The 13718-nt window shown below is 42.2% G+C and overlaps 1 protein-coding gene across 1 annotated transcript in view; it reads left to right on the top strand.

The window, feature by feature from the left end:
- The window catches only part of abca2 (ATP-binding cassette, sub-family A (ABC1), member 2), a 132065-nt gene that overhangs the window by 38925 nt on the left and 79422 nt on the right, over window positions 1-13718 (top strand). The window contains exons 2-5 of the mRNA XM_063489427.1: window positions 5372-5465; window positions 10336-10447; window positions 10908-11071; window positions 12991-13112. Coding sequence (XP_063345497.1) covers window positions 5372-5465; window positions 10336-10447; window positions 10908-11071; window positions 12991-13112 — 492 coding nt within the window. The remainder of the gene's footprint in view (window positions 1-5371; window positions 5466-10335; window positions 10448-10907; window positions 11072-12990; window positions 13113-13718) is intronic.

Here is a 13718-nt window from a genome sequence, read left to right as displayed (position 1 = left end):
GTCTTGCCCAAGGACACAACGAGCCGGGGCTCGAACCGGCAACCTTCCCATTACAAGACGAACTGCCAACTCTTGAGCCACGATCGCCCAAAATAAAGAATAAACTTAACTCAGTAAAACAAGTGCTTTTGTAGCTTATGTGTGGGTGTAGCCAGAATTTAAAGTGCAAGTAGTTGCAACACTGTCGCAGTGGTAATATATTCATAATAAGATAAGATAAAACTTTATTAATCCCTCGGGTGGGTTCCTCTGGGAAATTCGGTTTCCAAAAGCACAGCACCGACAGAAGTTACAGAGCGTGAGCAGAATATTATATATATACACATATAAATACAGAGACATATATAAATAAAATATACGAAGGGGATAAATAGAATAAATAGGAATAAAAATAAAAATACAAGTGAATTGCACATTTCCAGTATTCAAGTCTATTGCACCGTTGACTATTAACAAAAGTATTGCACAAAAGGTATTGCACAGTGCAGTGAAGAGGCACTACAGCTTAGTTGTTCCCCCCTCCTTTGTCCTCCTGTTTCCCCTCCCTCTCCCCTCCAGAGAGGAGTTAAACAGTTTGATGGTGTGTGGGACAAAGGAGTTTTTAAGTCTGTTGGTTCTTGTCTTTGGGAGAAGCAACCTGTCGCTGAACAGACTCCTCTGGTTGTTTATGGCCGTGTGCGGAGGATGCCCAGCATTGTCCATAATGTCCAGCAGTTTCTTTAGTGTCCTTTTCTCTGCCACTGTCACCAGAGTGTCCAGCTTCATGCCGACCACAGAGCCAGCCTTCCTGATCAGTTTCTCCAGCCTGGATGAGTCCTTCTTTGCTGTGCTGCTCCCCCAGCACACTACAGCATAGAAAAGTACTCCAGCAACCACTGACTGGTAAAACATCCTCAGGAGCTTCCTGCAGATGTTAAAAGACCTCAGCCTCCTGAGGAAGTACAGTCGGCTTTGGGCTTTTTTATACAGGTGCTCTGTGTTGCATGACCAGTCCAGTTTGTTGTCCACCCACAGCCCGAGGTACTTGTACTTGTTGACCACCTCCACCTCCTCACCCTCTATCTGAACCGGCAGTGGACCTTCTCTGGACCTCCCGAAGTCCACAACCAGTTCCTTAGTCTTTGAGGTGTTGAGTTGCAGGTGGTTTGTGTGACTCCATGCGACAAAGTTCCTCACCAGACTTCTGTACTCCTCTTCCTGATCATCCCAGATACACCCCATGATGGCTGTGTCATCTGCAAACTTCTGAATGTGGCATAATTCAGAGTTGTAGCTGAAGTCAGAGGTGTACAGGGTGAAGAGAAGAGGGGACAGCACAGTTCCCTGTGGTGCTCCTGTGCTGCTGACCACAGTGTCAGACGTGATGTTCTTCAGCCTGACGTACTGTGGTCTGTCAGTGAGGTAGTCGGAGATCCAAGCCACCAGGCAGGGGTCCACCTCCATCCTGTTCAGTTTTTCCTGAAGCATACAGGGCCGGATGGTATTAAAGGCACTGGAAAAGTCAAGAAACAGGATCCTGACCGTGCCTTTTCCCCCATCCAGGTGTGAGTGGGCTCTATGTAGGAGGTACAGGATGGCATCCTCCACTCCGACACCCGCCTTGTATGCGAACTGCAGTGGGTCCTGGGCATGTTGTACATGTGGTCGAGGAGGTTGAGGAAGAGCCGCTCTAGAGTCTTCATAAGATGTGACGTCAGTGCCACCGGTCGGAAGTCATTCAGCTCATTGGGCCGGTTCCTTTTGGGGACCGGGACGATGCAGGATGTCTTCCATAGGGCGGGCACTCTCCCCAGTCACAGACTGAGATTGAAGACTCGTTGTAGCGGCTCCAAGTTCAGCAGCACACGCCTTTAGCATCCTGGGACACACCTTGTCTGGGCCTGCTGCCTTTCTGGGGCGAAGCTTCTTCAGTTGTCTCCTGACCTGATCCACTGTGACACTGGGAGATGATTGGGAGGAGGGGGGGGAAGAAGATGTCTTGCTGCTGAGAGAGGGATTATAGGAGGGGGGTGTCATAGTGTCAGGAAGGGGGGGAAGTGAGGGAGGTAGGAGAGTGGGGAGAGGGCTCTGTAGTAAAGGTGAGGGTGAGGGTGGGGGGGTTGTGGGCTGGTCAAACCTGTTGAAGAAGTTGTTGAGTTCGTTTGCCTTCTCCACAGTCCCCCCCCCCCCCCCCCCCCACTGTGCTTTTCTTGGTGTTGTGGCCTGTGATGGTTTTCACACCATTCCAGACCTCCCTCATATTGTTCCTCTCCAACTTCTGCTCCACCTTCCTCCTGTAGGTGTCCTTTGCTTCCCTCAGGCAGCGTTTCACCTCCTGCTGTGCTGCTTTCATCTCCTCCTTCACTTTGCTCCTGAAAGCCTTCTTCTTCATGTTGAGGACAGCTTTGACTTCCTGTGTTACCCACGGTTTGTTATTAGGATAACACCGTACTGTCTTAGCAGGGGCGACCATGTCCACACAAAAGTTGAGATAGTCTGTCAGACAGTGTGTTGCCCCCTATATGTCCTCACCATGTGGGCTCAGAAGCACATCCCAGTCTGTGGTGTCATAGCAGTCTCTCAGAGCTTCCTCCTTTTCTGGGGTCTCTCCTAATGGAGCGCGTTGTGACAGGCTGCCTTTGGACGAGGGGTGTGTATTGTGGCTGTAGGTATACCAGGTTGTGGTCTGACTTCCCTAGTGGGGGGAGGGGGGTGGCTCTGTATGCATCTCTCACATTAGCATACAGTAGGTCAATTGTCCTGTTGCTCCTTGTGGGACAATTCACAAACTGGTGAAAAGCAGCCAGAGTAGAATCCAGTGTGGCATGATTAAAGTCTCCAGATATAATAATGAAAGCCTCTGGGTTTTGTGTCTGAAGTCTTGCTGTGACTGTGTGTATTTTCTCACAGGCAGCTGCTGCGTCAGCCCTCGGAGGGATGTAAACACACACACAGATCACATGACTGAACTCCCGAGGTAGATAATATGGCCGCAAGCTAACAGCTAGCAGCTCCAGGTCCGGACGGCATACCGAAACTTTAACGGAGACGTGTCCAGGGTTGCAGTATCTGTTGTTAACGTAGACAATGAGCCCCCCACCTCTGCTTTTCCCGCTGGCCTGCGTGTCCCTATTGGCTCTCACGGATGTGAAACCGCATAGGTCTACGTTAGCCTGTGGCGTTAGCTCGGTTAGCCACGTCTCCGTGAAGATAAACAAACTGCACTCACGGTATAGTCGGTGGTTTTTCAGAGCACACAGTTCGTCCATTTTATTCTGTAGCGAGTTCACGTTGCCCATTATCACTGTCGGGATTGATGGTTTGAATCGCCTCCGGTGATCCGCTTTCCTCGCTCCAGCCTTGCAGCCTCTGTAGCTCCTCTTTATCTCAGCCGGGATGTTGTGTCGCATGCCGGTCTGTCCCTTTGTTCTTAGTGCCAGCAGCTCCGCTCTCGAATAGATGAAGGAGCTGGTTCCAGAAGTTTTAAAAAGTGCATTATCCATCTTGTATCGCTATATCTAAGAGGTATAAGTAGAGTAACTAGAGGAAGGTGAAATAAAGTTTGAAAGCCTAGTCTAAAAAAGTTAAAGTTAAGAAAAGGTGCGGTGTTGCAGAGCTACTTGGAAAGGCTGCCGTCACTCCAGCGCCATCTTGAAAAAAAAAATGCAATATTAGAATGTTTATATTGTATGAAGTTGTATTATGTTGTATGGAAATGTACAAATTGCAAATTTACAGATCAAAGATAATTACAGTTCAACAATTAGACAGTTCTACAGTAGTGGTAGTAGTTATATTTGGCAATGCACTATGATGCCGAAAGTATTTGCTTGTCTGCCTTCACATGCATGTGACCCTTTGTGACATCCCATTCTTAATCTGTATGGTTTGTTACAGTCCTGATCAAAAGTTTAAGACCATTTGAAAAATGGCAAAAAAAACCCCATATTTTGCATGGTTGGATCTTAACAAGGGTTCAAATAGAGCTTCAACATGCAACAAGAAGAAATGGGAGTGAGACAAAACATTTTTATGAGCAATTTATTGAAAACAACTGAAACAGGCTCGATATCCAATGTGAAAGCAGTTGCTTCTTCCAAATGTTGGAACACTGAGATTGTAGTTATTTCGCCGTCAGTCTAGATGTTGGGTGTCAAAGATTCCATAGGTCCCTCATCCTCTTCATGTAATTCTGGGATTACTTGCCAGACTCAGACACTCTGAGAAAAAAAACTGTTGTTTTGTTTCCCAAGAAATGAAAAGTAATACAGTTTTAAAATCACATTAAAATCTCCTTATTTCTAGCATTTTTTTTTCAAGTTGACCAAAGTTGAGATGTATGAGAGTGCTGTCAGATTAAATGGATCATCTATAACAGAACTTGATATGTGAGAGGAGACATTTTTGTTTATTGTAACCTGTGTGTCAGTGGACTCTTGTCTCTGTCTAAAGGGCCTCTTTGTCTGTGCTAACCTTCACAAATAGAACACACACGCAGCAGCTGGGTGTGTATCTGTGGGCATCCGAGACAGAAGCACAAAGACATCATGGTTCCAGTAGTTCTGTGTGGACAGTGTTACGAAAGAGGAGGCTGTCATATTCAAGATGATTCATGATTCCTGGAAAGAATCGAGGCCTTCATTTGACTTTGTTAGCACACACCTTTGTTTTAGATTTCATTAAATGAAATGCACTGCAGCTGCAAGGGGTCCATGTCCAGGTTAAATTCAGGAGTGTTAAAAGAGAAGATGACAGGAAGTTGCCCTAGATGCCAAAGAACTTGATGAAATTGCCTTGAAAATTTCTGGAGTAATTTCTGAGAATTATTCTGGTGGTCAGAATGCACCCTGATAATCTCACATTTGTAAAGAAATGTGAGGTGATAAGCGTGCAATCTACTGTGAACCTTTGTTTTAAACTATGGTACTTTTGTCAGCATCTTCTCATCTCATCTCATTTCCTCCTCTGATTGTGAGGCACATATCTTGCAATGGACTGTACAGCAAACGTGGCCTATCAGCCTGTCTCTGATGGTGTCTTTAATCTGTAACGTGCCCACAGAGCAAACTAAACTGCACTGCACAGCCTGCTTTAGAGTAACGGCCACATAAAAAGGGTTTGGCATTGCAATGAAGAGCAGCTGTGCAGGCTGGACATCTTTCTCACTCCCTCACTGATGTAAAAGATTGATATCTTAAAGTAAGCAAACTCTGTAAAGTCTATTGTGAAACATGATCTATGAACTGTGTGATGGGAACTGAGAAGTAGAGTGTAATGGTAAAGATCCATGACTCAAGATCACTGACCTGAAACTGGGCTAGGTTTAGCCCAGATTTCATGGAAATGGGGTGAAAAAATAATCCTGTAAAATATCTTTCTTGTTCCGATTCAGTGGGTGCTGGCTTTTGAGATTTTCATCCCGCTCGTCCTTTTCTTCATCCTCCTGGGTCTGAGGCAGAAGAAGCCGGCAATTCCTGTCAAGGAAGGTAAGCAGAGTGTTTGAGAACCTAAAGACAGCAGTGGGAAAATTGTATTACCAGTAGACACGGGGATGGAAGCAATACATTTGACTGAAGTTGCTAATAACCAGGATTAAGTGTCTACTGTATCTATCCTCAGAATCAAAAACATTTCAGCACTCGTTCTGCATCCTGCGGTTTACAGCAGTGATTGCAGCACGAGTATTCTTAGTGTCTCCATGACATAGAAAAGATTTAGGTTAATCTAGTTTGTCAAAGCTACATAAACATTTCATATTCAAGTTCAAATTATTTTTACTTTCAGCATGTTTAGAGAATATTTTTAAATATATAATCAAAAAATGTTAACCTAAAGATACATAAAAATGACTAGACCAGCATAATAACTGTGTGAACAAAAAGTGCAGGTATCTACCAGACAAAGCAAATCTTTGAAGCTTCCTGTCGATTATTTCATTGGTTAATCGAGTAATTGGATATGAAATGTTTTTGTTTTATTAATGAACAATAATAAATATTTAAAAGAGAAAAAACAGCTATTTCAAAATGAACTGCTTATTGATTTCCAAATTAGAAACTGGTCATAAAGGACTGATTTTACAATTCACTCCGTATATATATATGCATATATATTATATATATATTTTTTTATGTGGGCGAAACTTGCATTTACATGATGATGACTGAACACGGTCGTGCGTGAAACACAGCACTGAGGATTTTGTATGATTGAGTTACTCTAATTACTCAATGAATCATTGCAGCCTTAGAATAAAGTATGCCAGTGTGGTGAATACAGAGGGTTGCCAATGAAGTGGCCAATACTGACTAACCATTGACCACAAAGCAATATGTCAAGAATAAATGTGTTTCTATTTATGGCTTAAGTTTACCATAAAGGGGGTGGAGTTATGTGCACTGCCTTAGTACTGACCAAAAATGAGGAGTATTATTACCAGGAGGAACTTAAGTAAACTTGATATCATTATTCAGCTCCTGCTTCATGGTGAGGCAGCAGCTGCTGCACCTCACTGCCTTCAAAGGTAAAATATGCAACATGAAACTGCTTTTACTAAATAAAAAATGTTGGAAAGGAAGCTGCAGACCACCCGACAGTAATACCTGCAGTATCATACCATACCATCATACCAGCAGCTAATTTAGTCTTATATGGACCCTTTATACTGTCCTCCCACTCGATCCACCAAAAGTATGAGATCAACTTCTGCAACATTTCCTGTTTTTGCGTTCTTAGTTCATCTCCTAGTGATGTGTCTGCTCAGCTGTTAGCTGGTTTTTCATGTGTAACTGTTCCCTGTAGCCATCAGAGCACCCAGTTTATTTGATTTCTTTGTCTTTTATTCTTTTATTTTACATTTCTTTCTTTTTTTTCTGTCTTCCTTTCTTTCTTCTGCATGATGCATGTTCTCAACATTTTGGATGGACCAGTGTGTAAGTGTCATCGTGAATTTGTTTTATGCTAACAGATTATATAACATATACTCTGTATATTGGAAGGCCGAGCTCTTCCCGGGACCCGGATTGATTCATTGGCTGTTGGAGATTTCTTTCACTTTGATTTAAATTGCTGTCAGATTTGTTTGAGTGATCATCTTAAACTGTCCCTTCTGTTATCTCTTAAGGTTGATTTTTGATACAAAGTCAAGAAACAAATTCATGGTTTAACTATAAATGGAGCATTTTAAATGCAACACAGAGAAAAAAGTGATATTTGCACCACAGAATAAAAGACTGAACAGGCAGCCAAGTTTGATGTATCTTAAATGTAGTGATGTATAATCATGTCTCATAAAGGAAACAAATGATCAGGTGTACACACACATTGGTGTATATAGTTGTGGTTGCAGTTGGGCACACTACACACAAAACCAAAGGATGTAGATTGAAAAAGCCAGTTTCATATTCCTTCTGAATCTGTGCATTGGACACCTTTACAGGCTACTCAACACATTAGATGATAAACAGTATTGTTGCCCAGTCAGGGGGCCAGTACGGATAATTCCAACAGTGCCTTTTAAAATAACATGAATAACAAGCATGATGTATTTGCTCCAGGTGTATAAATGAATGAGCTCAGCACTTACAGAGTCGGTAAAACGTGAGTGCAGATGAGTCTGATGTCTAAAACTTGGATTGCAGAGTAACTTCAGTCCCCAACAAGATGGTTTTAGTTTAGTCCTAGCATAGTGGATGTTACCCTTCTCAGTCGGGACTTTACGTCTGCTCGCTGAAACGTTTTCAACTTTATAAGATGCAAAACAAAAAAAGGTAATGAAGGGAGTTCATCTTACTTTTTATCTCATGAGCTCCTGAAGGACTGAATTATCTGGGTTTTAATTCAGTGAGTGCACTCAGGTAAAAAGGCTCATCTGGCTCCTGTGAGTGTGCTCCGCTCAGGCTTACTTAGTTCACCTCAGAACCAGCACTGTGATGCACACTGCTGGTTGGCGGACACAGAGAAGCACATCTGTATTGTTATCCAATGGAATTACGAGAAGTAATCTAATCCATGACAGCGCTAACAAATCCTTCTGTAATTACTGTTGAATCTTTTCACCATGTTCAGTGTTTCTGAGCAGGCTATGAAAACTTACATTTATTAATGAGCTGCTGTTTAGTACATGCTAATTCTGTTTCCTACACCACGCTGTGCACTTAACACTCCCTCAGTATATCTACCAGCCTGTGACCTGATCAGAGAGGACAGATGTCAGTGAGCTGAAGAATGAACTGAACTACTTTGTAGGGCACATTTTACATACTTATATTTTCACACTTCCATTATAGAAATGCATGATGGCATTATTCACTGTGGACTCATCACTGAATAAATGATGTCTATATATACTTGGTGACCTGTGACATGTAAAGACAATCTTTGCTGTTGCCTGGATCTCGTATTGACCCTGTGATCTCCACACAACCTGTGGACTGGCAGTTAAATGCAGTCATTAGTTTAAGGGGGACTCCATAGTTTCTTCACCAAGTCCACCTTTTGTTTCATTGATTTTTCATTTGAAAAGCGAACATCTGTAAAAGTCAGCTTTTTGTGTAGTTAAATTGTTCCCACTGCGTCAAAGGGACATCTTTTATGTCATTTTGGACATACGATTTTAGTCCACTGACGAGGTTCATGAGATCGGAGAAACCTGCAGTCAGCTGAGACTGAAGAAGTCACCTGGATGATGATGAAACATTTCTCCCACTGAAGACGTCCAGATGAACAGAATCAACCTTTTGGGATGGATTTCAATGTTTTTAATATTTCACATTTTTTAAATAAATGGTAGTTTTAACCTACTTACAAACAAATAAGTTGATTAATTAAAATAAATAAACCAGTTAAGGAAAAACTGGAAAACTTAAAATAACAAACAAAACAAAAACCCCACATGTTCTGAATAATTTGAGTAACACAGAATAAATCGTGTTTGTTTATCTATCTTACGTCCAATGTTTAGTGGGTTAGGTTAATAAAACTATTCTGGAAAAACTATTTTTAGCCAAAACAATCATAATATGATGATTATAGTTTTTACTATAATCAGTCCGGTAGTTTATTTTAATGCTGCAGAGTGTATTTGGGCACACTATCCTTTTCCCACAAAAGGAAAAGGATAAAGGGGTGGAGCAAGACATTGAACAATGCTTCTTCTTGGTCAGAGTGGACTCAGTTTGTTACAAATGAAACCATATTTCACTGTGGGTTTGTCTTCAACCCACCATGATATTCTGTGAAGTGTGTTAGTTTACATTTTTCTTTTTCTTTTGACTTTTTTTGGCTATAAAGCATAGTGTTTCAGGGGATTTCCCTAAACGTAAACTTTTAAATACAATACAAATGAAACATTCAGCTTTAGACCTGCAGTGACACCAGGGTAAAACAATGAAGGCTAGAAGCTGGCAACAGACACCTTTCTTTATGAGGGCAGCAGGTGAAAGAGTATGTAACCCAGAGACTAAGACAGCCGTAGGCAACCGTTAAAGAGAGAAGTTCAATTCAATATAATTCACTTTTATTTATATAGCACCAAATTGCAACAACAGTCACCTCAAGGTGCTTTATATTTCCAGGTAAAGACCTTCCAATAATAGAGAGAAACCCCAACAATCAGAAGAATCCCCACCCCTGTGAGCTAGCACTTTGGGGAAGGAAAAAATAAGAAAAACTCCCTTTTAACAGATAAGATAAGATAAGATAAGATGACCTTTATTAGTCCCACAAGTGGGAACAGGAAGAAACCTCAGACAGAACCAGGCTCAGGGAGGGGCGGCCAACCGCGACCGGTTGGGGTGAGGGGAGGAGAACAGGATAAAAGACATGCAGAGTGGTTATAAACATGTGGTAAGAAAGAGAAACTGTAAGAATAGCATAGCTGGACAATACAGATATGAGAGTGAGCAGGAGGACAGTGGGAAGTGTTTCTGTGGGTAGGATGAATCCACACCCACAGGCAAGCTTCAGGAGCAGAGTAACCATGGAAACTTGGAGCAATTAGCAGGAACCAAATTTTCTTTTATCACCGGCTGTGAGATGGTCCAGCTAGCATTTATGGACAGAAGTGGAAAAATATCACAGACCATGACAACATGATGAAAGGCTTCATGTTCAGCATTGACATGTGGGAGCCTCTTTGGCCATTAACTGCTGTGCTGCTTTCCTCCTTTCTGACTCTAACACAATCTCTCCTTCTCCTTTTTCATACTCATTGTCCTGTTTGGAGGTCTGATTTTCTTTACCAACCCTTCATATTTGCGTCCTCTGTTTCCCTCGTCCCTCTCACTCTCTGTCTGTGGCTGTGTCTTTTTCTCCTTTTGTGGCACCTGTCCCATTCCTTCCCTCCCTCATGTCCAGCCTTTTACAGCGCTGCACCGCTCACCTCGGCTGGCATCATTCCCATCATGCAGTCGCTCTGCCCAGATGGACAGAGAGATGAATTTGGTTTCCTGCAATATAAGAACTCCACGTGAGTAGGGCTTTTCCATAGTCACTTGTTCATTTGTGTTTTGGCTGACTTGTGAGAAATATGTTCACTGCTTCTCGAGCACACTCTAAGGTCAGTTCTTCTACATATGATGGTTCCAGTGCAAAGGCCTCTGACCCCCCCAAGCCCCTCACATTTCCCAGCACTGAAACTAGGCCTTGCTGCAGCTGAAGAGGCTTGAATTGAACGCTCACTTTTGTGATCAATGTTGCTAGAATGTTACAACATTATAAATTTTTATTTATGTTAATAGTTATTTTAGATTTGAAAGATCATAAATGTAGCATATTTTCTGCTGAGGCAACATGTACAACACTGTTTTTATGTGCAGGCACTAAAAAGTCAACATATTACAGAACCTGTCATTAACTCCTGCCCGTAGAGAGACTGTGTTCTTCTTCTTTTGAGGTGTGAGAATGTTTCGTGTCTGAATCTCTTTCAGTGTGACCCAGCTGCTGGAGCGGATAAGTGAAGTGGTTGAACAGAATCAGCTCTTCACATCTGATAGACCTGGTTTAGGTCAAGAGCTGGAGACCCTGCAGCAGCACCTGGAGAGCCTCAGCTCCACCCCATTACCACATGACCACAACTTTAACAACAGCCAAGGTGTGACTTTTACACTTTAGACTTTAGAGCTGTTATTGTCATTGTGTGGATTCTTGTACAGCGAAATTGGATAGCTGGACGACAAAGGTGCAAAGTAAAGAAAACAATATACAACAAGGAGAAAGCAATATATATGTATACATATATGTGAGTAAACTATATACATGGTGTATGCGTAGAAACATTGAAACAGAAACATTGTGGGGCTGTATACAAGCGGTTATATAATATCATAAATAAATAAGGGTGGAGGGGCTATGGTCATTTAGGGTGGGGATGGTAATTCAATTCAATTCAATTCAATTCAATTTTATTTATATAGCGCCAAATCACAACAAAAGTCGCCTCAAGGCGCTTTATACTGTACAGTAGATAGCACAATATTAAATACAGAGAAAAACCCAACAATCATATCATATGACCCCCTATGAGCAAGCACTTTGGCGACAGTGGGAAGGAAAAACTCCCTTTTAACAGGAAGAAACCTCCGGCAGAACCAGGCTCAGGGAGGGGCGGGGCCATCTGCTGCGACCGGTTGGGGTGAAAGAAGGAAAACAGGATAAAGACATGCTGTGGAAGAGAGACAGAGATTAATAACAGATATGATTCGATGCAGAGAGGTCTATTAACACATAGTGAGTGAGAAGGTGACTGGAAAGGAAAAACTTGATGCATCATGGGAATCCCCGGCAGCCTACGTCTATTGCAGCATAACTAAGGGAGGATTCAGGGTCACCTGGTCCAGCCCTAACTATATGCTTTAGCAAAAAGGAAAGTTTGAAGCCTAATCTTGAAAGTAGAGATAGTGTCTGTCTCCCAAATCCAAACTGGAAGCTGGTTCCACAGAAGAGGGGCCTGAAAACTGAAGGCTCTCCCTCCCATTCTACTTTTAAATACCCTAGGAACAGCAAGTAGGCCTGCAGAGCGAGAGCGAAGTGCTCTAATAGGGTGATATGGTACTACAAGGTCATTAAGATAAGATGGGGCCTGATTATTTAAGACCTTGTAAGTGAGGAGCAGGATTTTGAATTCAATTCTGGATTTAACAGGAAGCCAATGAAGGGAAGCCAAAACAGGAGAAATATGCTCTCTCTTCCTAGTCCCTGTCAGGACTCTTGCTGCAGCATTTTGGATTAACTGAAGACTTTTCAGCGAGTTTTTAGGACATCCTGATAATAATGAATTACAGTAGTCCAGCCTGGAAGTAATGAAGGCATGAACTAGTTTTTCAGCATCACTCTGAGACAGGATATTTCTAATTTTAGAGATGTTGCGCAAATGGAAGAAAGCAGTCTAACATATTTGTTTAATATGTGCCTTTAAGGACATGTCCTGGTCAAAAATGACTCCAAGGTTCCTCACAGCATTACTGGAGGCCAAGGTAATGCCACTGAGACCAAAAATATTGCAAGACCAAGGAAGGACTGAGATATTGATCATGGGATGGCAGCAACATAGTTGATCAATAGCACACAATAGTGACTTCCAGCTATACTAAATCCAGTTTGACTGTTGCTTTGTGGAAGTCTGTGCTTCACCATTTCGAAACAGTTCTTGTGTTTTGAATTTCCTTTTGAGAAAGAGGACAAAGTGTTAGCGAGTCAGTGCAAGATCCTGCACTGGGACAAGCCACAGTGTGTTTTCTTCTTCCAGTGATGACCCTGAAAATGAAGATTAACTCAGTTTAGCTCCACAGTGAAATTTCAAACCAACATATGCACAGTTGGGAATCTAATCTTATATAGCAGGAGAGCCATGAGCAGAATGATGGCGCTCGAGAAGAAGAAACTCGTTTCCTCTGAGTACAGTAGTAGAACGTCTCGATCATACATCATACATATATACATGTTATTTTCAAAACTCTCGTTTTACTGAATGACATGAAAGTGTTCACATGATTTCATGTGTTTTGGGTGCAGGCTTCACTCTGGCCAGCGTGTTGAAGAATGAATCAGTTTTCCAACAGTTCCTGATCAAGAACCTTTCCTTGTCTGACTCCATAGCCAACCTTCTGCTCAACACTCCAGTGAGCCTCGGAGAGGTAATTTACCATTACTAACAGAAAGTCTTCTTGTTTGGTTTATTCAATTCATCTCAGCTCAGGTAAACTGCTGTTATTTTATAATATGTATTAAGTGAAGGGTTGGATGGCATTGGTGCAGTGAATTCATGAACAGCTGTTGCTTAATGTTTGTTGTAATCATTGTATTCTGCTTTGATGAGAAACTGCAGTTTCTGTATCCACCAGATAACTAATCCATATCACCTGAAACACCTTCTCAGTTATTTCAACTACTATTCAGACAGTATGTTGTGCTGGTGTGTTCATGAGTACATTGTAGCATTGTTAGCTTTAGTACTTTAAAGAACTCTGTTAGTGTTCTGAGAGGGAGTCAGAGGATGGACAGCTTCCTTCAGTCAGGCATGTGGCTGCAGAGGGGAACTGGATTCCAGTAACACACTGGTCTCTTAAGAAGGATATGCACTGCAGGGAATCTAGTTAGCTCACACAATACTCCTGCAAACGTGTGTGCAATTAATAAGCTAGTTTAGAGTAAATGTCTTTAAGCCAACCCAGCTTCAAGTGCTGGATTGAAGCTGGAAAGAGCAAAGAAATATCCTGAGATCAAACGTCCATTACAAAGTT

This window comes from Pelmatolapia mariae, linkage group LG12 (genome assembly GCF_036321145.2).
Source record: "Pelmatolapia mariae isolate MD_Pm_ZW linkage group LG12, Pm_UMD_F_2, whole genome shotgun sequence".
NCBI classification, from domain to species: domain Eukaryota; kingdom Metazoa; phylum Chordata; class Actinopteri; order Cichliformes; family Cichlidae; genus Pelmatolapia; species Pelmatolapia mariae.
Note: the sequence above shows the minus strand (reverse complement) of the source record. Positions and strands in the feature narration are given on the sequence as shown.